Here is a 27,614-nt window from a genome sequence, read left to right on the forward strand (position 1 = left end):
ACTTAGTGGTTTTCTGGGATTCCCTGAAATGAATTTCTGTGGCAAGAGGCCTGGAGAAAGCACTTTGCTTTTCTCCTGACTTGGCACGCGGCCGTCTGGTTTCACGGTTCTCTGTTGCAAGGGACGGTGTATTTTCTCTCCTCACATTTATCTCCTTCCTGAGCAGGTGGCTTGCACGTCTCCGCTCTGTCTCTTTTGCTCTTTGCCTGTCTTTCCCTATTTGTCCCCCTCCCTGGACTTCTCTGTCCCTGTCACTTCGCCTCTCCTCTTCCCACCCCCTCCCTCCCCCCGCCGCCTCCCCCTCGCCGCTCCAGCCAACGGTGACAGGGAACATAGGCACATTTTCATAATGCAAAAGCAGCCTTCCGAAGCCCTCATTTTAAAAGCCAATTATTGGAATTTCTTATGTTGGTTTTGCAAATCCCTTAATGAGGTGACCCTTTCTCCTGCGCCCCTCTATGTCTGTAATTCCTTCTGAGGCTCCTGGTACGGGTAGGGAAGGTTTCCTCCTGGCTGCATTTCCCTCCCTAGCGAAAGCCACACAGCAACTTGAGGAGGCTGACTTGCCAGATGGGAACCCGTAGCACAACCAACCATATCGGTTCAGCTTTCTATTTATGGGACCTGAGTCCCACCAGCCTTTTGCTGGGGCAGGATGGCTGCCTTGAAGCTGTGAAAGCAACCGAGGGCACAGAGACGATTTCTCGTACGTAAGCAGCCACACAGCACTGAGGTTAGGAGTGGGCCGCCGGCCTCACAGGGGCCCGAGCCGGATTCCTGGCTCCCCCACTTGTGAGTTGTGTAACTTGCCGCAAGTGCATGGGCATCGATGCCTCAGTTTCCCCATCTGTACAATAAGGACTCGAGGGCCCACAGCAAGAGGCCACCGTGAGATTTAAATCTGTAAACAGCAGCCCGTGCCACCATGATAGGTTTCTCCCCAGACCCATCCGTGTTGACAAGGTGAGCTCCAAAATCAAGTCAAGGTCAGAACTCGCTGGAGAGCTTTGACGGACACCAAGAGGCAGCCTCGTGCCAGTGTTTCCTGTGAACAACGTCGAGAAACGCGCTCGCGTTGCCCTGTGGCCATCTGCACAGCAGCTGAGCTGGGGAAGGAGCAGGTCCCTTCCTTGGCAGGACAGCCCCCATCCCAGGCGGCCCAAGGAGGACACCCACGCCCTCGGCTTGCCTTCCCCTCCTGCCCCTGCCTGTGCCCGCGGTCCCAATATGCTCCCCCACGGCACACTGTTCCTTCTGCAGCTGCTCTCACGGGACGCCCTTTCCCTCGTGACTTCTCCCTCTGGCCGCCACAGGGGCTACTTCAAGCTTCCCACGCTCCCCAGCTTCCACTCACTGGTCACACATCACCCACCAGTGCGAGGTGCTCCCGTGGACACGCACGCACACGGGCACACACACACACACACGCACGCATACGCCCTTCTGTTTGCGTGGAGCCTGCCGTCTGCTGCCCTCCTCCTCCCCACCACAGTCTTCCCTCCCTCTGCTCTGCATACATCCTGTGGCTTCTTTTTCTGCTCAGTATTAATGAATCATCCGTCTTCTTGCAAACAGCGCCTCACTAATGAGATGGCTCAGACCTTCTTTCAGGGTTTAATTCGAAATAAACAGAAGGCTCGCCCTTCCTAATTTGAGGGGGGGAAACATGTGACTTTGTCTGTCTGACGTGGCATCTGCCAACCTCTGCCTCCCCTGCCCCCACCCCACCACCGTGGCCCCCTCCTCCCTGGAGGGTCCCCTGCCCATCCCATCTCTGTCTCTGTGCTGCCTTTTGGCCTCTAACCTCCTCCTCATTTTGCTAAGAGGCAAGGTGCTGACCATGACATCTAGGAAGGCTGAGGTTGGGGGCACGGAACAAGTGCAGAACGAGGGACTGAAACAAGCTATTTCACGTACAATACTCTGCTCTCTGTTTCCACGTGGAGTTCCTTATTGAACACACAGTGATATCAAGAGCTAGCATGTACGGAGTTCTTACTACGGTGCCAAGCTCTGAAACAAGGCACTCGCAGTAACTCATTCAATCTGCACAACAGCCCAATGAAACAGATACTATCGTATCTATGACATAGAGATTATCTTGCACAGAGAATTCAGTGATTCGCCCCCAGTCATGCAGCCACAAGCTGGGAGCCAGGAGCCGAGCCAGGCGCTCTGCCTGCCGTCTTAGCCCCTGCACATCCGGAGCTCCAAGGGAGAGGTGGGCCTCCCAACATCCTGAACCTTTGCAGGTCACTGGAGTCAGGGGACCTCTGAGATGAGCTAGTGCCTCGGTTTCCACATTTCTCAAATATGCATGACTGTATCTGCCTTATACGGGGCTGTTGCAAGGATTGAATGATTACCTTCAAAGTAACGAGAACAGTTCTCGAAGTCCTGTAAATTCTGCAAGTATGGTAACTAGATCAATCCACATAACAATTACTCATTATTTTTATTGTTTTCTCATGACGGTGTCCAAGGTAATGTGCTAGGTGGTGGGGAAAATGCAAAAGGCATCAAGACTCCTACCCTGGAGCAGTAGGGAACCTGAAACTGGTCCACAAATAAATGCAGGTTGTGGTGAGCGCCAGTGTAAAAGGTACAAGCACCGGGTTAAGGAAGAAGGAAAAGTTTGCTTCAACACCCCTGGGGCAGGCAAGGCACCAGTCAACAAATATTGACTAAGCTCTCACTGTGGGCCGGATACTCAACACTGGGGTGGGAAAAAGAACCCGGCAAGGACTGGGCCTCAAGAACCTCACAGCTGTCGGGGCAGCCGACAGCCCACAGTGAGAGGCAGGGACTAAGATCAAGAGGGGACTTCTTAGAGGATGTGACAATAACCTGAGACTTAAAGAATGACCAAGAGTTAACAAGGCAAAGGTAGGCTTTGAGCTGACTGGAGAGAGGCTGGGATTCCAGCCAGTTGAGACTCAGAGTAAGGACATTTCCGGAAGAGACAACTTCACAAACAAAAGCATGTCATTCTAAAAGGGCAGGCTGTCCCTGCAGAGGGGTAAACAATGAGTCCAGCTAAAGCATGAGAGAAAGAGCTGGAGAGACAAGGCCTAACTGTAGAGAACCTTGAATGTGTTCCATGCTGAGGAACTGGTTTTGATCCTGGAGCGTTGGGGAGCCAGTGGACATTGTGAGTAGTAGAGACTGGGCTTCCAGAAGAGTTACCTGGCTGTAAACAGAGGTGAAAAGGAGCGGAGTGGAGAGAGTGATGAAGGCCCAGTTCTGAGATTACTACAAGAGCACAGAGATTCGGACAGTCTTGCGGGAGCAAACCAGATGGTAGGTTACTACTAAGTATATCAGTTAGCTTCTGCTGTGTAACAACACCCCCCCCAACTCCAGGATTTAGTGAGTCTGCAATGTGGCTGAGCTCAGCTGAGATGGCCCATCTCTCCTCCACATAGAGTCAGCTGGGCTCATACACACCTCTGTAGCCAACTAGCAGTAATGGCTTCACCTTCATGGGCACAGAATGTGGGGGTGCTTTAGGAAGGAGAAGCCAAGCCAGGCAGAGCAGCATGGGGTTACCCCATGGGGGTGGGCATCCGGGTCTTCACCCAATGCCTGCTGAGGACAAGGCAGCAGAAAAGGAGAGCGACCTCTACTTTCCCAAAGAGACAGAGCAGCAGACTTCTAAGCCCCAGGCACCTTGCCCATCATCTTTCAAGGGAATGAGCCCCTTCTGCTTGGAGAACCAATTACATTGCCACATCTGTACAAGGTCGGACCACTGGCAAAGGGCACTCCCACACTGGAGGTCACTTGATCCTGGCAACTACACAGCAATCCTGGTTTTGTCATATTCCCAACTCTACAGAAAAGGACACTGAGGCACAGAGAGGCCAAGCAACTTGCCCATGACCACAAGCTAGTAAGTAAAGGACTCAGGGGGCACCTGGGTGGCTCAGTCGGTTGAGCGTCCAACTTCAGCTCAGGTCATAATCTCACAGTTGTGAGTTTGAGCTCTGCGTCGGGCTCTGTGCTGACAGCTCAGAGCCCAGAGCCTGCTTCAGATTCTGTGTCTCCCTCTCTCTCTCTGTCCCTCCCCTGCTCATTCTTTGTCTCTCTCTGTCTCTCAAATACAAATAAACGTTAAAAAATTTTTAATAAATAAAGGACCCAGGATTTGAACCCACACTGCTTGACTTTCAAGTTAGCCCAACAAAGGGAGAGGGACAACTGGGGAAGAGTGACTTATTCCAAGAATTGCAGATCATTCTTATCCTAAAAAAGGAATTTGAGTTTAAAAGGGGTGAAAATGAGGCTGGAGAGGTTGGAAGGAGCCTAAAAGTTCAGACTTTATCCAGATGGCAGAGGGGGAACTTTTGAATGATTTTAAACAAAGGAATGCTAGATATTCGGCAAATGGTAAGGGAATGGATGGATAACCAGACATTTGTAAAGATCACTCTGGGACAGTGTGCAGCTGGGGGAGAGGGAGTTAGGTATTATAATCTAAGCAAGAAATGCTGAGGGCCTAGCCAGGAAGACTGTCCAGAATGGACAGGGAGAAACAAATTTGAAAGATATTTCAAAGAATTATCCAGGACGGTTAGCAATACAGGATGAAGGACAGTACAATCCAGAAAGATTCGCAGATTTGTGGCTTTGCTAATTCAGTGATGGTGCCATTCCCCAAAACGGGGAATATGCGTGTTTGGGATTTATCTGCACACAGATGTTGGCTGAGTCTGCAGGAAAGCAACGTGCTTCTCCATAGACCGTGTGTAGAATGACACGGGCCAGGCAAGGGCAAACCGTGGGCAAGACCAACAGTTAAGGGTGGGAAGAAGACAGAAAGTCACATCCAGGAAGGACAGGAGAAGACCAGAAGAGAATCCTGGAGCCAACTCAGAATCTAGTTATTCCCTACCTGATCTTATTTTCTTCTTAGTACTTAATAGCATTGTATTATATCAACCCAACATTGCACTGTGTGTTTATTCGTTTGTTGTCTGTCTCTCCCAGTAGAATGTAAACCCCGCTAGGGCAGGAGCTCTGCATCCCCAGAGCTTCAAACCAGGCCTGGCACATAGTGGGTGCTCAATCCAAATTTTCCGAGTGAATGTTGAACCCGCCCCGAGAAGCAGTTCTGCAAACACAGGCACATTCCCTGTCCTGTCTTGACGATCTGTGGTTCTATACTTTGGCCATTAGGTGGCGCATCCACAGGAGGGAGGAAACCGGAGGCTGGGGTTACCCATGGCCCAGAACCTGACAACAGGGCAGAATGACAAAAGCGAGCAGTGGGCGGATCCGAACAGCAAAAATCACTCATCCACTCCCTTAGTCAACATCTCTCAAGCACCAGCTGCAAGCCAGGCGTATGCTTCCTAGAGCCCTCTGAAGTCGGGTTGTGGAGGGGAGCTCACAGGCATAGGCAGAGCCTGTCGGGCATCTGCGTGGGGATATGCGATCATGAGTGATCGTGATGAGGGCAGGAGGGTTGGTGGGAAGGCCTGGGAAGGGCTTCCACAGCTTTACGGGCAGGTCTGTGGGTGGCTGTGACTCTAGCAGAAAATATTACAGGGTCAAACAAACCTGGATCTAAATTCCAACTGTACCGCTGAGCTGCTGTGTTATCTTAGCCAGGTGATTTGCCCTCTCTGAGCGTGTATCCTCCTGGACACTATGGAGATCCCAGTTAGTACCTATTTGCAAGGATAATGAGGATAAAACAAGAGGGCCCTTGGCACAGTGTCTTTCACATAGCACCCAAACTAGATATTATTCTTAAAATATTGGACATAATAACCAGTATTTGCATAAGCCTTTATACAGCTGTCTCTGAAGTCTTCCTATCATAAAAGTAATCCTCATAATAATCCTGCAGGTATCTTTATTACCCCACTTTTCCGGTAAGAGGGTGAGGGTTGTCAGATTATGTAACTTGCCCACAATCATACAGCTTGTAAAGTAATGGACTCAAGCCAGGTCCAGCTCAGCAAACATATATGGGGTATCCCGAGAGTCGGACGCTATGCCGGGTGGAGGGGATCCAGGATGAACGAGGTTGCAGTCTAGGGGAGAGACAAACACCTGCAGATCACGTCCATAGACTAGGTTAGCTACCGAGATAGAAGAATGCCCAGGATCCTTTGGGATCACAGACAAAAGTCATTTGGCCCAGCCCTGGCCAAAGATTCCAGAAAGACCTCAGGGACTGGGAAATCCCTTAGCTACGCCTTGAAGGCTGGGTCACAGTGACCCAGGAGAAGACAGGGAATGAGAACCCTAGCATTCCAAGTTCAAGAGATGCCCTGGGCAGAGGAAATTGTTTTGAAACATGCTCACGCTGGGCTGTGACTTCAAACCCAGGATCCAGCAAGCAGCGTATACCCTCTCTCTGACTTAAGTGCCAGGAAGTCTTGGAGGGAGTAGGGCACTAACAAAGAGAGAACGCCCCGCTATGTGCTCTCATTGTCCAATGAGCTCTTGCTTCAAAGCACTCTCATCAGTTTGTAATTATTCTAGGGGCCCTCCAGGGCAGTGCTCCTCAAACACTGAAGTACATACAAACTATCTGGTTTTTTTTTTTTTTTTTTTTTTTAATGTTTACTCATTTTGAGAGACAGAGACAGACAGAGCATGAGCAGGGGAGGGGCACACAGGGAGAGGGAGACACAGAATCCTAAGCAGGCTCCAGGCTCCGAGCCGTCAGCACAGAGCCCGACACGGGGCTCGAACCCACGGACCGTGAGATCATGACCTGAGCTGAAGTCGGACGCTCAACCGACTGAGCCGCCCAGGCACCCCTGGGGTCTTTTTTCAATGCTGGTTGTGATTCCAGAGCTCCTGAGGTAGAGCCCAAACATCTGCATTTCTAAACAAGCTCCCAGGTGAAGCAGCGGCTACGGGACCATCCTGGGCGCACGCTTTGAGTAACAAAGGTCTCCCCATCAAAGTCAAGAGGGCAAGCTGTGTCTGGTATTACTCAACCATCTTAGATTGTGACATGGAAGAGGCTGAATGAACAAAAGGGAAGGATAAAGGGCAGAAGGTAGAAGGGAATAATGCTGAACGCTGGTTGGCCTACAGGCCTGAAGCTAGAGACAAGAGATGGGCCCGGGGATTCTCCCTCCGTGGGGTCAGCTCTGGCACTCCCAGCATGAACTAAGCCCACGCTTAGTTCCCTTGGGGCTGAAGCCCATCCAGGTCCCTTGGGGCTGAACACCAATGCCTAAAAACAAAGAAGAGCAGTGTCAGCAGCAAACCTCATCCTGCTCTCAGCCAAGTGTCTCTAATCTGTCACCATGCTTAGCCCACAGCCTTCTCCCCAGCCTATAATCCAAATTGAGCTGGTGTCCCTCCTCCACCAGAAAGCATGGTGCTACCTCGAAACAGGCTGAGAACCACCCCCGCTCCCACCCCCAAGCCATTCCAGCCCACGCTGCCCTCTCCAGAAATGACAGGAAGCAGCTAGTCCCCCAGCGTCACAGCATAGAGTTTCTGCACTGCTGTCCCAGGGAGGGCTAGCAGGCTCCCCCTTTTTGCTACCCACCCCCCCAACACTCACTCATCCACCGTCCCCAACTCTACCCCACCACACACACACACACACACACACACGCACACACACACAGAGTGTAAAAAGTGTTGACCCCAAAAGTCAATGCCCATGACAGACCTCCCACCCAGCAATCTTCAGTTTATTAACTCAACAAATTCTTGAGCTCCTACTATATGCCAGGCACTGATCCAGACACGGAACTACTGCAATGACCAGGACAGATAAGGTCTTTCTTTGGTGTCAGGAAGCCTCCTTTGTAATACGGGAAGACAGATAATAAACGAACCTGGCGATAAGGAAAATAAAGTGGGGGGATCTAACAGAGAATAACGGAGGGGCTATTGTACAGGGTGGCCAGGCCCCGCTGAGGAGATGACATTTAAGCTGTGTCCTCACTGACAGGAAGAAGCCAGCAAGACAAGGATACAGAAAAGAGATTCCAGAGAAGAGCAAGGGCAAGGCCTGGGCCAGGGGTGAGCTTGGCTTGTTCGGCAAACAGGAAGGCGGTGGGCAGGGTAGAGTGGGGTAAGGGGGTGGTGGAAGGAAGTCAGTCGCAGATGCAGCCCAGGGCTGAAGGTGCAGGTGCTTGTAGGCAACAGAGACGAGTTCAAACTATGTTCTAGGTAAAGTATGAGCCACTGGCAGGTTTGAAACTGAGCAGGGACCCAACCGGATTCATGTTTTTAATAGAACGCTTGTGGAGAATGCACTGTGTGTGAGTTGAACGAGACCCAGAGCTGCCCTCCTTAGCTTAGCGTCTGCGAGGTGCTCTGCCATGCCGTTGGGGGCAGGAAGGTGGCCTGGCTGACCTCCCACTCTTCCTTCTCCAGCAACCACTGGGCAGAATAACCCTCTGTGTCCCTGCTGCCGGCCTCTGTCGGCTGACAGGCCCCATCTGGGCTGACGGAGCCTCTGAGGAATCCCAGAAGCGTGGTCAGGGGCCTACTTAGTTGACCAACTGGATTTGGGAGGAAACCCCTGGCACCAAGGGCATCTTCCCAGCCAGTTCTGGTAAGGTTGGCCAACTGAGCAAACCAAGACCAATGAGCCAAATGAGCTTCATGCTGTATAGTCACTGGGGAGGGGCAGTGAGCACTTCCAGAACAGGGCAGAAACCCTCTGACCCCAGCTCCACTTTGCCCTCTGTCCAGCTTGTGGCCTGTGGGAAGAACAGCCAGATGGTCACCCAGAGCCTATACTCTAGTCCAGAAGCTCAAGGCCTTCTGATCGCAGGATCCCTTCTTAGAGTTAGTTGTGGGGCTGGCTGGTGCTTCCTCAGCTTTTAGCTGTGGCTTTTAGGCACAGAATCTCTTGTTCCCTAAGACAGTATAAAGAGCCTCAGGTATGTAAAACGGATCAAAGCTTCACCTCGCTGGTGGGGCCAAGAGGCACTTCCCAAGCCCAAGTCCATGCTTCTTTGCCCTCATTCACCGATAACTTTGGGCAGCACTTGTGCTCTCTGACCTCAGTTTCCTCCTCTGTCATGGCGGAACTCAGCCGTGTCTCCTTGCAACACCTTGCCACACAAGCCCCCTTGTCCTTCGCAGCAGAGCTCCGAGAAAAGTCCTCAAGGGCCCCCTCCGCGCAGCGAGAGACACGGGTGCCCCATGTTGCCCACCCACATGTGTGGCACAGTTTGCAGGGCAGAGCAAGAGGGGAGACCACCCCCCCCCCCCAGCCGTCTGCCCCAATCCTGGACGCTAGGAGAGCAAAGTGCGTGGGCCAAGCAGCCCTACAGTGGTAAGGCTGGAATTGGCATGATCCGTTCCTTCCACAAGCAGCGCCCAGGAGCCAGCCCCTGAGGCAGGGTTGTGCCCCTCCTCGGGCCAACATCCAGCTCTGGGGACCGGCTCTGCTTGGGGTGCACTCGGGCCTTCCTCGGGCCTCAGTCACCCAACAGTTAACGCGTTTCTTCTTGACTGACAACCAGCATAACACCAAAACAGTCAACTATTTTTATCTCCGGATTAATCACAAAAGGCTAACGCTTCCACCTTCCCTGTGATTAAAAATTAGGAGACCAAACTCTATAGTGGTTCAGGATAATAACCAATCCTGTGAGGGCGAGGTATGAATAATGCATCTCCAGGCTTGGGCGGCTGGCGCCTTCCCCCCCCCCCCCCCCCACCCCTCCGCCTGGGCCCCAGTCCCAGCTCCAGGACCCGGGCCTGAATGGAGACGTAATGAGTCGCCCCCTTCCATCGAAGCAACAGCTGCCAAGAACGACTGTTGATTTCTATTCAGCCTAGTGGCCCCCAAACATCCTCCCTCCTCACCCACTCCCACCCCCACACCCCAGCCCCATCCGCACCCCCTCCTACCCCATCTGGTGTGCAGCGAGGCGAAGGCCAATCAATAATGCATAGCTACATGAATAACCGCATGATAACCACTTATTTGGGAAGATATAATCAGGACCCATTCTGCGGCTGGGGGTGTGTGTGTGTGCGTGTGTGTGAGTGTGCATGTGTGTGTGTGTGTGTGCGCGCCTGGGTACTCACAAAACAGAGTCCTCCTCCCCCCTCCCCTCCTCTGCACGCCCTCTAATCCAATATTCCAGAACACAGCACTAGGCGGCAAGAAGGAAGCCTGGCCCCTCACTGTATTTGGTTTCAAGAAAGCCCTCCTCAGGCACCGTGCTGTGATCACAATGTGCTGTGCACCTGAGCAAAGGCCCAGAGACCGTGAGTTCTCAAACTTGGTCACGCACCAGAATCATCCGGGGAGTTGTAAAAACTCCTGGTGCTTAGGGTCCACCTCCAGAGATCGGGACTGCCAACAGGATTTTTTAAAACCGCCCCCGGAAGATTATAATATGCAACCAAGGTTGAGAACCACTGCCTTGGACCCAAGAAATGTCAGCGCCACAGAGAACTTTCCAGATCTCCTGTTGTCCTTTCATAGGTTGTATCTGGTGAAATAAAGCCACCAGGAGGGACAAGCTTCCCCAATTTACCCTCTGATTTAGGGCACTCGCCACAAGACCACACCAGTTGGCTCTTCACTGGGGAACCCACAGAGACAAGGATGGCCAGGTGTTTCTTCTATTCCCAGAGCTTCCAATGGTTCTTTCCATCTCCCCTGGCTCTCCCCAAGCTCAGCCAGAGCACTCCATCTTGGGCACCTAATGGAGAGATAGCTGCCACCACAGAAGAAAGCCCCAGCCCAGCCCTCCCGCCCAGCCCGTTGCATAGAGACAAAATTCCCCTCATCGGCAACTGTCACACCCACCCCCCATTTGTGGAAAGCCCCCATCAGCCTCCCTTTTGCTCTCTAGCCACCCCAGCACCAAGGAGGCCTCTGGCACTGATGAGGGAGTTTGGGGTGGGCAGGGGGTGGGGGGTCGTCATCATCCAGCCCACAGCCAACATCTGCCTAAGCCCCAAGCCCCCTGGGGAGGCCAGGCCGGGTTGGATGAGGCCAACTTCCTCCCTGGGCCAGGATCTCGGGTGGAGTTCTGGGGCTGATGATAGCGTCTTGTAAGCCCTGATGGTTTGTTTTTCCTCAGAAAATGGAAACTTGGGGGTTGGCACACACTGGGCTATAGTAATGAACCGCGCCTCCTCCGAGGCCAGGAAGGAACAGGGCAGGGCCACTAGTGGAAGGTGTGCAGCTTTGGGTGTTTACCTGGAGTTTTCCTGAGGAGCCTGCATGCACCAGGAGAGTGGCAGATGGGGGGAGGCCCCAGGCAGGGGAGGGAAGCCAGGCAGGTTGTGGGAACTGTGCCCTGAGGGGCAAAGGCTGGACAGCACAGCCTGCTAGGTCAGAACTGGCCCGGCCCTGCTCTCTGGCTCTGCTGCGTCTGTCTTCTCTGAGCCCATAGTGCAGAAACTTATACAGGACCTGGGTGGAAGGATAGACTTTCCCTGGCAACTGGGCAAAGAAGGTCTTTTGTGCTGGGACCCCATCTCATCACCCAGTCTCCTCTTCATTCGTTCACCGAGCAAACACGCGGTTCAGCCCTCCCCAGGCCTCCGGCACTGACCCACCCAGCCATTCCCTGGGGGAGGAAGACCAGAGATTCATTAGGTGGTCTCCAGGGAGACCTTCCCCTTCTGTGGTTTGTCCAGGGAGGAGAGTCAGGAAGCTGCAGAGGCCTGAGACCCTCCCTGCGTCCATAAGCACGAACATAAGAAGAGGCTCTGTAACCTGAGGCCAGTCACTTAACTTCTCTGGGCCTCCTCTCCAAGTGATGGTCATCTATCATCATAACTGCCCATCCTACATCCCATGGTCACCATGGGGATCACAGGGGGTGACTCCAAGGGACTTGGCAAATGTTTATGGAGTTTATGCCACCAGGCACTGGGCCCTGAGCGGGGCAGGGTGGGAGCCTCAGCCCCTGCCGTGGATGTCCTGCCCCTGCGGCACTCCCATCTCGAGAGCCACAAGTCTCTGGCCACCCTGTGATGAACTGCAGCGGGAGAAGTGGGCAGCAGAGATCCCCGACTCTGGGATGAGGCCGTTGGAGCCACTCTGGAAGAATCCGGCACTCAGGAGATGCCAGGGGTGACACAGCCGTCTGAAACACTGACTCAGCCTTCCGAGGAGTCCCCTCACCTGTCACCTGCCCCCCTGCAAGGGAAGGGGCTGGCTGGGAGCTGCAGGTGTCAGAGGACCTGGGTGGCATCCCTGGCTCTGGCGCTGATACTGCTCATTCCCCGAGCGACCTTGAGCAAGTCATTTAATCCTGCTGGGCCTCGATTTCCGGATCCGTGTAATTGGGATAATAATAATGTTTACTTTGCAAGACTATTGTAAGGATTAAATCAGACAACAGATGTGCCAGTGCTTTGTTTAAGAGAGAGAGAAGTTAAAAAGAAAAAAAGTACAGATAGTATCTAGGCAGCGGCGCTTTGCTTCCCGATCTGTGAAACGAGGCTAATGATGCCTGCCCTGTCCCCTCACAGGCGCGTCGTGAGCTTCGGATGAGATGATGGCATGAACATTGCAAATAAACATGCAGTGCATATGTCAGAGATTACTGCTGTTGTTGCTATTATTGTTAGAATACAAGGGGATTATACATTTTATTAAAGTATGATAATTATTGTTTGTCGGCGGCTCCATAAAATCCGCCCAGCCCAGAGCCTGCCAGCCCTGCCGGAGGCCAAGGGTGCCCTCAGCCTGACCTCTCTGCTCCTCTCCCCGCAGTGCCGCCCGATGACCCGGTCATCCTGGGGGGCCCTGTGATCAGCCTGAGGGCGGGGGACCCACTCAACCTCACCTGCCACGCAGACAACGCCAAGCCTGCGGCCTCCATCATCTGGTTGCGGAAGGGAGAGGTCATCAATGGGGCCACCTACTCCAAGGTGAGGCCTGGGGGCAGGAGGAAGGGCGGGGCTTCGTGGGGATGGGGCGGGGCCGCGTGAGGATGGGGCGGGGCCTCGTGAGCGTGGGGCGGGGCTGCGTGGGGAGAGCCACCACTCCCCAACTCTATCCCTCTTGCTCCCTCTGTGTGTGCTTTTTGTCTCTCATTCTTTGCTACCTCTCTGTGTCTTTCTTTTTCTCTCGCGCTCTGTGTCACTTTTTCCCTCTCGTGCTGTGTTTCTATTTATCTGACCTTTTCTGTTTCCCCGACTGTGTAACTCTGCCTTCTCTTCTTTCCTGGGGTAATTACTGGGCTCGGCCAAGACCCTACGAATAGAGTATGGTCGGAGGAGGAGACTCAGGGGCAGAAGTGGCCAGGGCCTAGGGTTGCCAGATAAAATACAGGACACGCAGTTCCATTTGAATTTCAGTATAAGTATATCCCAAATATCACATGGGGCATCATTATGCACCATACTAATCTAAAACAATTATTCATTGTGTGTCTGCAATTCAGATTTAACTGAGTGTCCTGTATTTTTATTTGCGAAATCTGGCCACCTTTCCAGGGCTACTGGGTAAGGCTGTTAAGTTCTCCCCGGCCCCAGATGCACCTGACTCAGGGGCCAGGGAAGGCTGGAATCCAGCCCATACTCCCTTACCTTGCCCTGCACCCTGCTCTGCCTACCTGCAGGGGTGCCTTTCTGTCATTCACATGAGGTACCATGAACTGGAAATGCCCTGAACTCACCCCTGTATTAGTTAGGTTTTTTTATTGTCTATATTTTTTGATGCTTTGACATCTCAAAGCCTTGCAGATGAGGAGGGACTTTCACTCCCAGGGTTAGCTAATTCCTGGAGACAGCAACCAAGGTGCTGAGAACAGGCCTTTGCTGGGCCAACCTAACAATCCCGCATCTGTACCCACACCTCGTCCTTTATCAGGCTGGCAGTCCCAGGTGCGAATCCTCCTACCCTAAATCCTCAGGGCTGGGTCCTGGGTAACTAAAGATCACTCCTAGGGCCTAGAGCCTGTGGAAATTGTTCAGACCACCCAATCCTAAACTCTTTCATATGCCCACGCTGCCTTGTCCGTTCTTTCCCACAAAACTACAGTAAAGACTTGCACCGTATTTTCCCCTCGCTCCCTCTGTCTCCTGACCAACCCTTCCGCCCTCCGTGGAGCCGCAAGCGAAACTGTGAGGAACAAACTACCTTCTTCATGGCAGTCATCTCCTGAGCTGCCGGCCTCACCCCTACCTGAATAAAAATAAAATCCCAGGGACATGTTAAAGCAGCTTCCACCAAACTCCAGTCAAGGAAAATTGTAAATAGCGTCCTAGACTGCATTTATATACCACAGAGCCTTTAAAGATGAACAGGACAGTAGAGGAGGGCCGGTCCAGTTCCCTTGATCCGCAGGTAGAAAACCGAGGCCTGACAAGAGAAGTGACTGCCCTTCTCAGTTGGTGAGTGGCTGGAAGGACAGTCTCATGGTGCCCGGGGCTTCACTCCTTCCTGTGTTCCTCTCAGTACTGCCTCAGACAGATGGGCAGCTGCTGAGAGGTTGTGTCAGGCCCCGGGGCCAGCCAACACGCCCTGGCTCTGAAACTAGAGGTCTCTCCTTTCCCTGTGGCTCTCCCTGGCCTCAGAAAGTGGGGAGATGCATACGACCTGTTCCCCACTCCCACCCAACCACCAGCTCCACTCCCTGGGTCTTGAAAAGATAAGCAAGGGGGTGCCTGGGTGGCCCAGTCAGTTAAGCGTCCGACTTCGGCTCAGGTCATGATCTCGAGGTTTGTGAATTCGAGCCCCACATGGGGCTCTGTGCTGACAGCTCGGAGCCTGGAGCCTGCTTCGGATTCTGTGTCTCCCTCTCTCTCTGCCCCTGCCCCGCTCAAGCTCCGTCTCTCTCTCTCAAACATAAATAAACATTAAAAAAATTTTCTTTTAAAAAGAAAATAGAAGCAAGGCTTTCACCATCAGTGGAGGGTATGAGGCAGGACTGATGCTTCTCTGAGGGTGTGTCCTTCCTATCCAAAGCTGACCACCCCATCAAGGCCTCACGCGGAACCTGGTGCCAGAACCCAGGACAAATGCCTTCCCTTGGGCATAAGTCCACCCAGGGGGAAGCTGCCCATTGAGAAATAAATCCCTCACCCATGTCCTGGGCTGGAGCCACTCTGTTGTGTTATGAAATACAAAAATACAGCACAGGGAGTATATCACCCACATAAGGATGAAAAGGAAGGTAAGGGGTGTTCCTTCCTACCTGGGCATCTGTCCATTCCCTCTCTGAAGTTGGGCCAGCCTGGCCCCTGCCAAGGTTTACTTCCTGCAGAGGACACGCCCCCATGGTAAAGAGAAAGGTCAGAGTCACCATGCTGAACCTGTCCAGGGGCCGCCCTTGCCCCCAGCATGTTGCCCTCATGATGTGGATTCGGCCCCGCTGAGAGTCTGGAACCATGCTACAGCTGACCAGAGCAGGGAGGCTCGCTCACCCTCTGTCCCACCCAACCCTGTTCACACTCCCGCAGGCCTATGGCCCGTGTGACAGCACCAGGCAGCGAGGGGCCAGGATTCCAGACCCTGCTCTGTGAACCTCAGGAGAGTCATTCCTTGGGCATCAGTTTCCTCTCCCATAAAACAAAGGGGTTGGATCAGACCCTCTGTGTTAGTAGGCTTGGGCCGCATAGCAAAATACCACAGACCAGTGGCTTAAACAATAGGCATTTGTTTCTCACAGGTCTGGAGGCTGGAAATCCAAGATCAAGGTGCCAGCTCTGGTGACTTCTCTCTTCCTGGAAGACAGCACGTTCTCTCTGTGTCTTCACATGGCCTTTCCTCTGTGTGTGCAGAGAGAGGCAGATCTCTGGTGTCTCTTCCTCTCCTTATAAGGACACCAGTCCTCTTGGATCAGGGCCCCACCCTTATGACTTCATTTAACCTCTGTTACCTCCTTAAAGTCCCCATAGTCTCATGTAGTCACATTGGGGGTCAGGGCTTCTCCATATGAATTCTGGACAGGGGGACAGACCCGTCCATAACAGGTGCCTGCCGGCTCTGACAAGGTATAAACCTACAACTTGGAGCTCACGGAGAGGGGGGATGATCCAGCAGTGTTCACATGGAACCAGCTCTATGGGCTATCAGGCCCCACCCCTCTGCCTCCCCGCTTCTTCCGGGATTGCAAGGACCATTAACACAGGCACTGCCGACGTCCGGAAGGCAGAGCAGCCCCAGACAAGCTATGCATGAGGGGCCAGGGCCATGAGCAGCTGAAACAGACAGGGACAGAGAGAGAGATTGAGAGAGCACACAAGAGCACACACAGCCAAGCTGTGTCCAGAGTCCACAGAAAAGACCCCCCGGGGACAGCCCTGACAGCCCTGAGTTCTCAAGCCCTCGGTATGTGTCACATAGTGGTGGGTCAGCCCCTGGGCCCGGGAGCTGGGCAGCCTCACTTTGAATCCAGCCTCCACCACCTTCCGGCTGCCTAACCTTGCCGGGCCTCGGCATCCCCATCTATACAGTGGGACCCAGAACGGCACCTGCCTCAAAGGATACCTGTGAGGCTTGAATGAGAACCCTGCCTGGGCCCTCCCTTGATCCTCACAGGCCCCGGGGTTCGCCCTGCTGTCCACTTTCCTAGATGAGAATGCCCACGTCACAGTCGGGCTCTGTCACATATTATGGTAATTTAATCTCTCTGCCTCAGTTTCCCCAGCTCCAAAACAAGATGACATTAACCATGGACGCCCGTGAGGATGGCTGAGACACGGAAAAGGAATTATGCATTGAAAGCACCTGGCATACAGTCAGAGCGTCGGTCGTGTTAGTCCCTCCCCTCAGAGCTCTGCCTCACTCACCCCACTTCTCCCTCCTCAGAGGTCACACAGCAGTCCTGGTTTCATGGAACCTTCTTTCTGCTGTCCAGCAGGGAAGCAGGGGAGGATGAGCTGGTAGGATGGAGGGCAGCACTACTGAGGATGCCAGGCCCCTTGACCTGGGAGGTCAGTCAGGAAAAAGAAGCACCCTCTGGCCCACCGCCCACCCCCCAGCATAGGCTGCGGTGCCTCTCCCTAAACATGCTGTCACCAGAGCCTTCCTGGCCCGGTCGCTTGGGTGCATGCCTGGGACTCTGGCAGGTGTCTGGCTGGGGCAGCATGGGAGCTGGTGGCAAGACTTCACTCCAAGTCCTCTCCGACTGGACGTCCAGCCTCAGGCTGCCTTCTCTGGGCCTGGTACCAGAGTGGAGGCCACATGGCATTCATCTGGAAAGCCAGCAGATTCACAAACCAGGGGAGGCACAACAGGTTAGGGAAAAGGGGGGAAGACGAGCCGGGCTGAGCCCAGAGACAAATCTTCCTGGAGAGCCAGCTTCTTGGTCCATCTGTTACCTCCCCAACAACTGCCAGGTGGCAGGACGCAGCCTTGACCCTGATGGGGGAGGGGGAGCCGGAAGGAAGGTTGTTTGGTCTTAGGACCCTCGAGTCATGTATGTATCTACCTTGAAGCCCCTTATTCTCCAGCCCTACCTCTCTGCTCCCTCCAGCTTTGGGCTGCTGCCTGCCCAGGGGCCACCCACCCACCATCAGGACCAGGAGCCTCCTTAGGGCCCCTGCTAAGAGGGACCCTGGAAGAACACTCCTTAAGGCCCTCACTGGGACCCAGCTCCCTCCATGAGCCCCCTCCACTGTGCCTTCTCTCCCCACTAGTCACCCCAGCTCTGCCCTCCACCCCCTCTGTTTATCTTAAGGGCCTAGAGTCTCTACCCAGGGTGGCAGTTGCCTGTCGTCTGGGCCTCCTTTGTGAAGGGCATCCATTCTCAACCAGGGCACAAGACTGGGGTCCCTGAGGATGCAGGGTCTGGGGCAAATGGCACTGTGGTTCTCCACCTTTCCTTACAGCCCTCATTCAAGCCATGTGACCACAGGCCCTAATGGATCCCCCAGGCAACTATAAAAAGGGGAAAGCAGAGAGTAGATTTAAAAAAAAAAAAAAAAAAAAAAAGGACACGGCTAGTGGGGGAGGTGAGTGAGGAAGGGAGAAGAGAGGAGGCCTTGTTGCCAGGCAATCAGGCCTCACTCAAGGGCTTTCCAGTCTGTTTGCATATCAATGAGCTTCCCAGATTTAGCACCAGGGATGGGGCACCCACCCCCTGCATTCCCTCCAAATCTCGAACATCCACCCCTCCCCACCTGTGGTTCCCACCCAGACATCACCAGGCCTCCCATCTCTTGGGGTGCAGCCCGGCTCTCCACTGCCCAGCTGAGGCCCTGGGGGCTTTGGAAAGAGCAGAGCGGCCACTGCTGGATGACTGCACACAGGAAGCGCTCTGTCCCCCGAGCCCCACCTCCAGGTCACTGCCAGTTGAATGCCAAGTGCCTGCCCTCAGGGATGGCGCAATGGAGCTGGGTACACAGAAAGCTGCAAGGGGCAGGCAGGGTAAGCGGCGCCTCACACAACCGCTGGGACAGTCTCGAAAGTTCCTTGGAAGTCCCTAGTGGATGGAGGCCAATGGACACAGAGGAGTGGAAGCCCACCCATGAAGGTTTCTGCTCTGACACTCTTGTGCACCTGCCTCTGCTCCATATCTACATACATGGGTGGGCTGGGTCCCGGTAGAGCCTCGGGAGCTGCCATCAGGGTCCCATGAGCCAGGCTGAGTGACTCTGAGGTTGGGGGTTAGCAGCACACTTCTGCCCACCAAGCTGGAGGGAGGGCTGCCCCAGGTCTTAGAGGTGGTGGCCCCAGAAACAAAGTGACTTGCCATTAATCATCCACTTACACTCCCTGAGCTGATCTGCATCTTAATGAAAGTTTCTGGAGCAGGAGCTGGGAGGCTGGGGCCCAATGTGTGTCCCCAGAGTCAAGTTCAGTGAAGGGAAGACAGGGAGAAGGAGCCTGGAGGGGAGGGGAAGCAGGCTGTGACAAGAACCAGCAAATGATAGAATGTTCCACCTGGCCTGTACCTTCAAGGCCACAAAATCCAAAGGCTTCATTTGCATGTGAGAAAAGGGGAGAGTGGGGAGATCTGTGAGAGGGAAATGTAGGAAAAGAAGAGAGAAAAGAGAAAGAAGAGGAGAGAAGATAAGGAAGACAGGAGGAAGGAAGGAAAACTAGGTTGAGAATTGGGACTGAGGCCAAGCACTGCCTGTGGAGCAGACAGGCCACCGGGCCAGACGGGGCTCAGCTTTACACCTGCAGGTCGACCCACCAGCCTGGCCCTCCCCAGGAGCACCCTACTCCATTGCCTGCACACTGGCGCTCCTCTGCCCAGGGTCTGGATCCCAAGGAGCTGGAGCTCAGGGTGAGATGCTCAGAGCCTCTCCCAAGGAGGCGCCAACTTCCCGGCCCTGCCTTCCTCTCGCTCTCCCCTTGGTTAATGAACACGGCTCCCTTTTCTCTAATTAGCTGGAACAAACAACTTGAACCAGAATTTTTAGTTCCCAGAAAAGCACATGCCCGGACACAGTAAATATGTCATTAATCATCATTCTGAGGCACAGGAGCACCCTGGGTACTGGGAGGAAGGGAAGCAGTCAGAGGGCCTAATTAGGAGCTCAGGCCTCCCCGCTCCCCTCCCGCCAGCACCCCGGCAGCCCTGTTCCTTTCCACCAGGCAGAGAGCAGATCAATTGGAGAGGTTCCCGGCAGAGTCAAACTTAATGTAAATGTTCTTGTTAGCACAAGGGTAAAAGTAAAGGAAAGGGGATGAGGAAGAACAATACCCACCTCTTTCCCCCCTCCCCCCCTCCATCCACCCTACCCCAGGTCTTATTTCCATCCAGGAAATTGTTCTTATTATCGCTTTGCTATTTATAGACACATGAAGTCTGCTGAAGAGTCCGGAACCGTTACTGTGGTGAGGCCACAGCTCCCTCTTCTCTGACTTGGCTTGGGGCTAAACCGCTCTCCCCTCACCCCTGTTTGGCTGGCCTCCAGTTTAGCGCCCTGGCCCTGAGGCTGATCTACAGACCCTTATCCCACTGACTTATCCCACACCCACCCCTTGGCTTGCTGGGGCTGACCACATCACTCCCCCCGGCCCTGGCCCAGTTCCAGAACCCCTCTGCCCAGGGCTGAGGCCCAGGAAAGAATGTGTGGTGAGGCCTCAAGCCACGGGAGCCTGCCCAGGCCCAGGTAGTTCTAGAACATACGAGAGAAATAGTCTGGACCACTGCCCTGCTCTGTGGATCTCTCTGGCATCAGGACCTGGCTTTGTCTAAAGCTGGATATGCTGTTCTAGACAGAGGCTCATGTCATGTTCTCCTGGTGTTGGAGGCTACAGGCTTTGCCCCATGCTGAGAAGGACCCCCCAGAACTGAGGACCCAGAGAGCAGGTTCCAGCTGCCTATGTGCTGTTAAACAACAAAAATTCAACTAAGTAAATGTAAAGATCTAATTGGCTTTAGTAAATGATTCATAAATCGGGAGGCATCTCATCTAGGAACTGGAAAGTTCCAAGGAGGTCTACAAAATGGAAGGTTTTTAAAGGGAGAGAAGGGGCAGAATAAAAGGAAATTATAATCAAAGAATGAATTATTTCAGGCAAGTTCACTCTTAGGGGTAACAGAGGGATGACCTCCTCCTGCTAACCAAGAATTTCTAGGTTGGCTGGTGAAATGTCACATTCCGGCAGGGCTGGGGTTTGAAACTGCATTAGGTTAGGTGTGAAGTCCTTGCTGATGTGGGGCCCTTAACATAAGTAACTCCATTTTGGGCCTGCTTTCTCCTTTTCAACACTGCTGAGTAGCTCAATGAACGTAAAGTGCTTAATCTCTCGAATTGTTCCCACCTTTAAGTGAAGATCATATTAACCACCATCTAGCTTTCAGGGAGCCGTGGTGTGAGAGTCCTGGGCTCTGGGGGTCACCATTCTCAAGTGCAAATCCCAGCCCTGCCTAGCAAGGCCCAGACTCACTTTGAACTAAGTTTTCTACTAAGTAGAGATAATGCTCCCTTCCTTGTGGGGTCCGGTGAGAACAGTGTCGCTGTTATCTTAAGGGAGGTTTTGAGAAGTAACGTCTATTTGTCTATCCCGTGGCCCTAAGCAAGCCAAAATAAGATGGCGTCCAGCACCCTTCTCTGGAGGGGGTTAAGGAGCTTCCCAGGATCAGAAGTCTCTGAGTACCGAGCAAGTCCAGTCCCACCTTGGAAGTGGCTCCCCTGCCTGACACAGCTCCCCAGCACCTTACCTTAGTGGATCACCGTGAGCTCAGGGTGCAGTGCGGGGCACCAAACTGATGGGGAGGTAGCCGGAAGGGGGCACAGCAATGATGGAGGAACTAGCTGCAGCATGAACCCCTGAAAACAAAGGGATGGAAGGCAGGAGACCGAAAGGCTTTCAGGCTTTGCATTTGTTCCCAAGGACTGCCCTAACGAAGCACCTCAACTGATGCTTAAGACAACCAAAATGTATTGTCTCTGGGTTGTGGAAGCCAAAAAATCTGAAAGCAAGGTGTCAGCAGGCTGTGATCCCTCCAGGGAGAGTCCTTCCTTGCCTCTTCCACTCCCGGAGGCTCCCAGCGTTCCTTGGCTTGTGGCCCCGTCATTCCGGGCTCTGCCCGTCTTCAGGTGACCTTCCTTGTTTCTTTCTGTGTCCTCTCCTCTTCGTCTGAGGACATTAGTCATTGAATTTACCCTCTGCCCCAAATCCAGGATGATCTCAAGATCTTAACAAGTTCCCGATTACTTAGCTTACCTCTGAAGACGCTAATTCCAAATAAGTTGCCATTCTGAGGTTCCGTGAAGACATGGATTGGGGGGGTGGGGACGCTCTTCAGCCCCCTTTTCTCAACCCCAACTTGAAGGGTAAGTTCGGTGGAGCTGCGTGGGCTCTCCTGAGCTTACCTGTTTTCTCATCTGTCACGTGGAAGATAATGGCATCTGTCCTGCCTGTGATGGGTTGGGGCTCTAATGAGGTCAGGAAGTGAAATGACTTGAAACATTGGAAGGGTTCACATAGATAAAGCAATACCTGCATCCCCGCTCCAGCCCTGCCCTTACCCCCATGCCCCAACTGCACCCTCTGCCACTGGGCACATTCTCAGTGCTGCCTGCAAACCCAGAGGCTCCCCCCAACACCAGAGGACACCTGCAACCTGATTTCCTTTGGGCCCGGCCTGGTTTCTTTTACGCTTTGGGGTATACAAGTCCAGGCTGATTGTCCCCCATGATAGAAGACCTAGTTTCTTTTTCCTTCTGCAGCCCAGTGCTCGAGTAACCCCCCAGCTCTCCACAGAGACTTGCACCCCTGGGTGTCCCGACCTGAGGGCTCCTTCTCCTTTCAGCGAGGCTGGAGCATGTCTTCCTGCCCAGGACATCGCCACTGAGTGACATGTGGCCTTCTTTCCCTGCCCTCCTCCCCCCTCCACCCGCCCCTCCCAGACTCTGCTTCGGGATGGCAAGCGTGAGAGCATCGTGAGTACGCTCTTTGTCTCCCCCGGTGATGTGGAGAATGGACAGAGTATCGTGTGCCGAGCCACCAACAAAGCCATCCCCGGAGGGAAGGAGACTTCAGTCACCATTGACATCCAGCGTGAGTACTGACGCGGCCCCCAGGCCTGGGGCAGGAACCACCCGGCAGTCCCTGCCCGGAGCACGGATTGGGGGAAAATGCCAGGCCTGGATAACCAGCTCCCTAGAGCCACACGCCAGCTTCTTCTTGCCCCCTCTCTGGGGGGGTGTCCAGAGACAGGAAATGGGTCAGACAGCTCCCCGGACTGGCCGGGTTTGTATTTATGGGCACCCAAAGGTCTTGTCCTTCTTATTGTCACATGAAGTAACAACATCAGATGAGGATCTTTGGCAAATGACATGGTCAAGCCACATGTCCAAACCTGTATAAGTAGAACTTCTACATCAATAAATATCTGAGTCAGTCCCCGGGCCTGCTTTCACCAGGGGGCCCCTTCTTGAAGAGGAAGCCAGAGCAGAGATACTGGGGGCCACAGGGTGTTTGGGGCCCCGGAGTGGGTGAGCAGCACATACCCTACAGAAGCTAGGGACCCAGGGGCCCCTCTCGTGGAAGGGGCGGTCAGGGAGAGAAGAAGAGTGGTCATTCAGTCAGCCCACACTTTCCACGTATTATTTCATCTTTACAACAACCTTTTGGGTAGGTGTGACAGTGGTCCCTACGTGGGGACACAGAGGCACCCAGAGGTTGATCAGCTTGCCCAAGGCCACATAACTGTCAAACGCAGACAGCCTCGCTTTCCAGAGCCCGCACTGGTAACCCCTCCTCTACACTTCCCCGCAGCGGGCCCTCAGCGAGCGTCTGTCCTCACGATTAACGTTAACAGGATTGATGCGTTAAAACTCCCCCAGCATCCTATTCCAGAAGTCACCTAAAAAGACTCCGTAACAGTCTCCTAAAACCTCCCTAAAGTGCCTGTCAGCCCCAGAGAACAACCACCACCACCACAACAACAAAAATGTTCAACAAGGTGGTCCAGCGGCCTTCCTCCCAGTACTGGACTAGTTTAGGTCTGAGGTCTCAGCACTCAAAAGTTGACTTTTCTTCTCTTAAATCCCCCTCCCTGCCAGGGAGCATGAGGCCACCATGTGCCGGGGGCTGTTTTGGTGCTACGTTAAGCACTACAGGCTGGCATTCATTTCCTTCTTATTATTTCATTCATTTTAAATCAAATTCATTTACAAACCTTTCCCAACAGCCTGGCTCATCTCAGCCTTCTGGATTCTGAGCTCCACCTGGCTCCGCAGGCAGGGATCTGGAGTCCGGAGGGGCAGGGCCCAGCGAGCCGAAGTCCTTACTCTGTCTAGAATCCTGGCAGCTGCCACTTAGATCCCAGAGGGCAGAGGAAACAGTTGTAACCCTCAGACAGGCTCGCTCTAGAGACTCAGACACAGCGGAGTTCTTGGAGAAGGCTTCATCTTCTCTGTCCTCACTGGCTAGTAACCCCTACTCCCTCATCACCACCAACTATTCTATTCCTCATTTAATGAGAGCCAAGAACAGTGGGGCTCTTGCCAGACCCAGGACCAGGCTGAGGGGAGGGAGCCGCTCACTCGGAGGATCCCGGATCCCGTGAATATGGGGCTGCCCTGAGGGGGCTGCCTGTCCTGCCCCAGCCCTGGCTGTCCACACCCACCAGCTTCTTCTGAGCAGCAGCTGTGGGCCCAGCTCTTGAGAAAAAGCAAAATACTCCGGGGATCAGGTGGTCCAGCATGCAAAAAGGCCCCACCACCGTGGGCTGTGCGGGCCTAAGCTTGTCACTTTATTCTGGGGATACCCGTTCCTTGTCCTGTGACCGAATGATGTCCAGAGTTTCTTCTTGCCCTTGGATTGACCGTGATCAGAGCTCTCTTCAAACACAAGCCAGATCTGGGAGGCATGTGGGTGGGGGACAAGAGACATCCAAGCCTCCCACTGCTGGGCTGCCGGTGTGCCCCCCGCCAAGCCCCAGCCTGGTCAGGAGGCCCACGCCAGCTACGGAATCCGCACAAAAGGAGCCAGCCGGCAGCCCCCCACGGCAGCAGCCTGGCCCCGGCAGGGGGACACCTTGGCGGCAGCCACACTCCCCTCCAGGCCATTCTCCATCACACCAGGAGAAGCTCTCCTGTCAACAAGAAAGGCATCATCCTAATAGCCCACCAACTATTACTAATGCCCTCTAATGAGACGATCAATTCACCAGGGCGCACAGATGACGGTCTGCATCAGAGGAGGAGGACGCCAGCCTTGCCGGGTCTCTGCACCCTGGCTGGCTGTCTTTCCAAGGACACCTCAGCCCCAGGAGGTGGGAAGCATCAGGAATGAGATCGGAGAGTGGCCGAGGACCCAGGTGCCCGGTTCCTAGGTGGGCCCCGTCTGAGGCAGGACAGGGAAGTGGTTAAGGCCACAGCATTCTTCCTGGTTTGAATTCTGGCTCCTGCCCCCTACTGAAGGATGTTGGCCTGGTTAGTTAACCCCTTTGTGCCTCAGTTTCCTCATCTGTATGTGGAAGTGGCAATGCTGACTTCATCTGGTGGCCGTGAGTATCAAATTAAGTCCTTCAGGTGGCATTTGGAGCACAGGGCCAGGCACAGGGGGAGCACTCCCCGTGTGCGGTGCCCCTCCCAGCCCTGACAGGGGACAGGCCTCCATCCATTTGCACCCTCTCCTAAGGTGCTTGCGTGGACCTGCCCAGCAAAAGCACGCGCTCCCTCCGCCACCTCCCCCAGACTCCTTCCTCCTCCATTTTTCCATTTGTTTGTTTAGTAAGCGTCCAGCTGTTTACCGTGGACACCATGGGCCGGATTAAAGCCGCTTTTGCAAACCTGCTCATTTTCTCAGTCAACCAAGAAGCATCCAAACTCAGCAAAAGCACATTTGTTGTTTGTTTCCCTTGGTCTTTATATGTTACCCAACGGAAGACAAAACCCCCAGATTGAGTAATGGGAGAGAAAGCTTAACACCCCCAAAGTCTCGCTACATCTGGACGCTGCCATCCAGCTGCCAAGTTTCAAATGAATGTGCTATAAAATCACTGAGTCATGGAGTTTCTCTCTTTTCCACCCCCTCCTCGATGTAATGCTTCCCCTGAACACACACACACACACACACGCACGCACGCGCGCACACACACGCACGCACACACTCGCGCACACAGGTTGCTGATGGAAACACTAACAGACTCTCAGCTGTAACATCTGTTCAATATGATCTCAGTTCCACCAGCTACATCAAAGCTGCCCTCCTGCAAGTTAATGCAACCGACATCACAAGTGGGATTAAAATCGTGTTTAATAGTTGGATATGACATACACTATTTATACCTCGGGAGCCTGCTAGACTCCTGAAAATTCATACCCTGCACATCCAGAGGAGAGGGGTAGACAGAGGGACACAGGCATCTCGGGGTCTGGGGTGGAGGTGCAGGTGAGACTAGCAAGTGTATAAGCCGCCTAGGGACCCGTTCTCTTGGGGCCCTTCAAGAAAGGGGGGAGGGTGCCGAGGATTTTGCAGAGGTAAGGAAGCTTCGGGAGAGAGGCACGCACAGGATGAGCTCAGCATGGCAGGTGTGCAATGGAGAAGGGGAACGGGCAGCAGGATGGGTCCCACAACAGGCATATGCTCCATTGCCCTGCTCCCCAGGACTCAAAACCCTATAAAGGACATCCAGGTGGGGAGAGGCCTCCTGGAACTACCCCCTCAAGTTCTGTGGCAGATAGATTCTAGATTCTACCCAACTGGCACCATCGCTTCCTCAAATAAGAGTTGGATTGAGGGACTCCACTCTGCCTCCCAGGATTGGGTGGACATGGGCCAGCCATGCATTTGGTTCCAGATGGTGAGCACCAGATTCCTCTGCCTCAGAACATGCTTCTCGAATGCACAGCAAGATGCAAGCTCCTCCCTAGGTCTCCACATCTCTAGGGTGGGGCCATCAGAGCCCTGGGGTGCCCAGGTTAGCTGACTAGCCCTGCACAGAAAGAGGGCCCCTGACTGCCATGACGTAGGAAGCTGGCGGCCCTCAGCTTGGGTTGGGACAAGTGGCACGGAGCGGATGGGCAGCAGCTGGTAGACACTACAGGGTTCTGGGGGGTCTCAGCTCTCCTAGGGGGTGGGAGGAGGGCTCTCATGGCTAAGTCCCTGCCGCACTCGTCGCTACTTGAATTACGCTTTAGAGACCAAGACTGAGATCATTGAAATACCTGTCACTTCGCTTGTAATTCTCCATGAAATTCCTCCACTGCTGCAGTAGCAGATGCTCCCAGGATCGTGCTCAGCCTCCGGAACTGGGGGCTCATGTGGGGAGATCAGGGTCCCCAGAACAGTCAGCCACCTGCTGCTCAGGGACCTGAGTTCTCTCCCCACCACCCCCGCCCCTGCATCTCTCAAGCCGTCTGCAGATACCAGCACAGCCCTGCGGGCCACCTCCCTGGCCCCAGCTCTGTGCAGGGAGGCAGGACCCAGCTTGAGCACCGGCAGGAAAAAGCAGGGCCACAGGCTCAAATGATTCCCAGCTCTGCGGTGGGCTAGGCTCAGTTCCAGCAGGTGACTCTCTGAGGGTCTCAGAACCCCACCTGTGGTCTCAAACAGGCTCAGGCCAGGCCGGCTGGAGCCCTGCTCCCCTCGCGGTGCCCTTCACACGCGCCCTAGAGGGGTCAGCATTTTTCTCGATGGTCTCTGAGAAATCGCCTTCTTCTTTTCCTGAAAATAGGCTGGACTGAACCCCTAGGAAGCCCACATGCCCTTCTGGCAGTTTGCTGTCCTCCTGGGCGAGGACCAGCCCAAAGATGCAGCCCAGGACGCTGGCTGGGTGGCGGGCACCAAGCTGCCCTCCTCACTCACCCCCGACTTGAATCCCGTAGACCATGACAAGGAAGAATGGGTTCTGGTCTCTGTTTCCACCTTTCCATCTCTCCACGACTTTCTCCCTGTCCCTTTTCTCTAGTTCTCATTACTGTGTGGTCTTTGTCCCCAACACCCTGTCGCCTTCTGTCTGCTTGTCTCCTCTGGTCTTTTCGCTTTTAGTCTGAAGTCTTTGTCTGATTATGTGCTCCTGTGTATACATCTCTCTCCATTTCTCTGCTCTCTGCTTCTCTCTGTCTCTTTTTCTTCTTCTTCCTCTGCATATCTCAGTCTCTGTCTGTCTGTCTCTCTGTGTCGCTCTCTCATCTCCATGTCTCTCTTCTATGTTAGTACCCTGCCTGCTTCCCATCCCTTTGGTCTCTGTGTCTCTGTTTCCTGTCCCTCCCCCCTCTCTACCTCTCCCCTCCCTCCCTCCCTCTCTTTTTCCCTCCCCACTCTCTCCCTCCCCTTC

The 27,614-nt window shown here is 54.0% G+C and overlaps 1 protein-coding gene across 6 annotated transcripts in view; it reads left to right on the plus strand.

The window, feature by feature from the left end:
• Positions 1-27,614, plus strand: part of KIRREL3 (kirre like nephrin family adhesion molecule 3) — a 551,192-nt gene that overhangs the window by 496,315 nt on the left and 27,263 nt on the right. For all 6 annotated transcript variants that reach the window (XM_060605198.3, XM_060605200.3, XM_060605199.3 and 3 more), the window contains 2 exons: positions 12,686-12,843; positions 22,234-22,384. In XM_060605198.3, coding sequence (XP_060461181.1) covers positions 12,686-12,843; positions 22,234-22,384 — 309 coding nt within the window. The remainder of the gene's footprint in view (positions 1-12,685; positions 12,844-22,233; positions 22,385-27,614) is intronic.

The sequence above is a fragment of the Panthera onca genome, chromosome D1 (genome assembly GCF_046562875.1).
Source record: "Panthera onca isolate mPanOnc1 chromosome D1, mPanOnc1 haplotype 2, whole genome shotgun sequence".
NCBI classification, from domain to species: Eukaryota; Metazoa; Chordata; class Mammalia; order Carnivora; family Felidae; genus Panthera; species Panthera onca.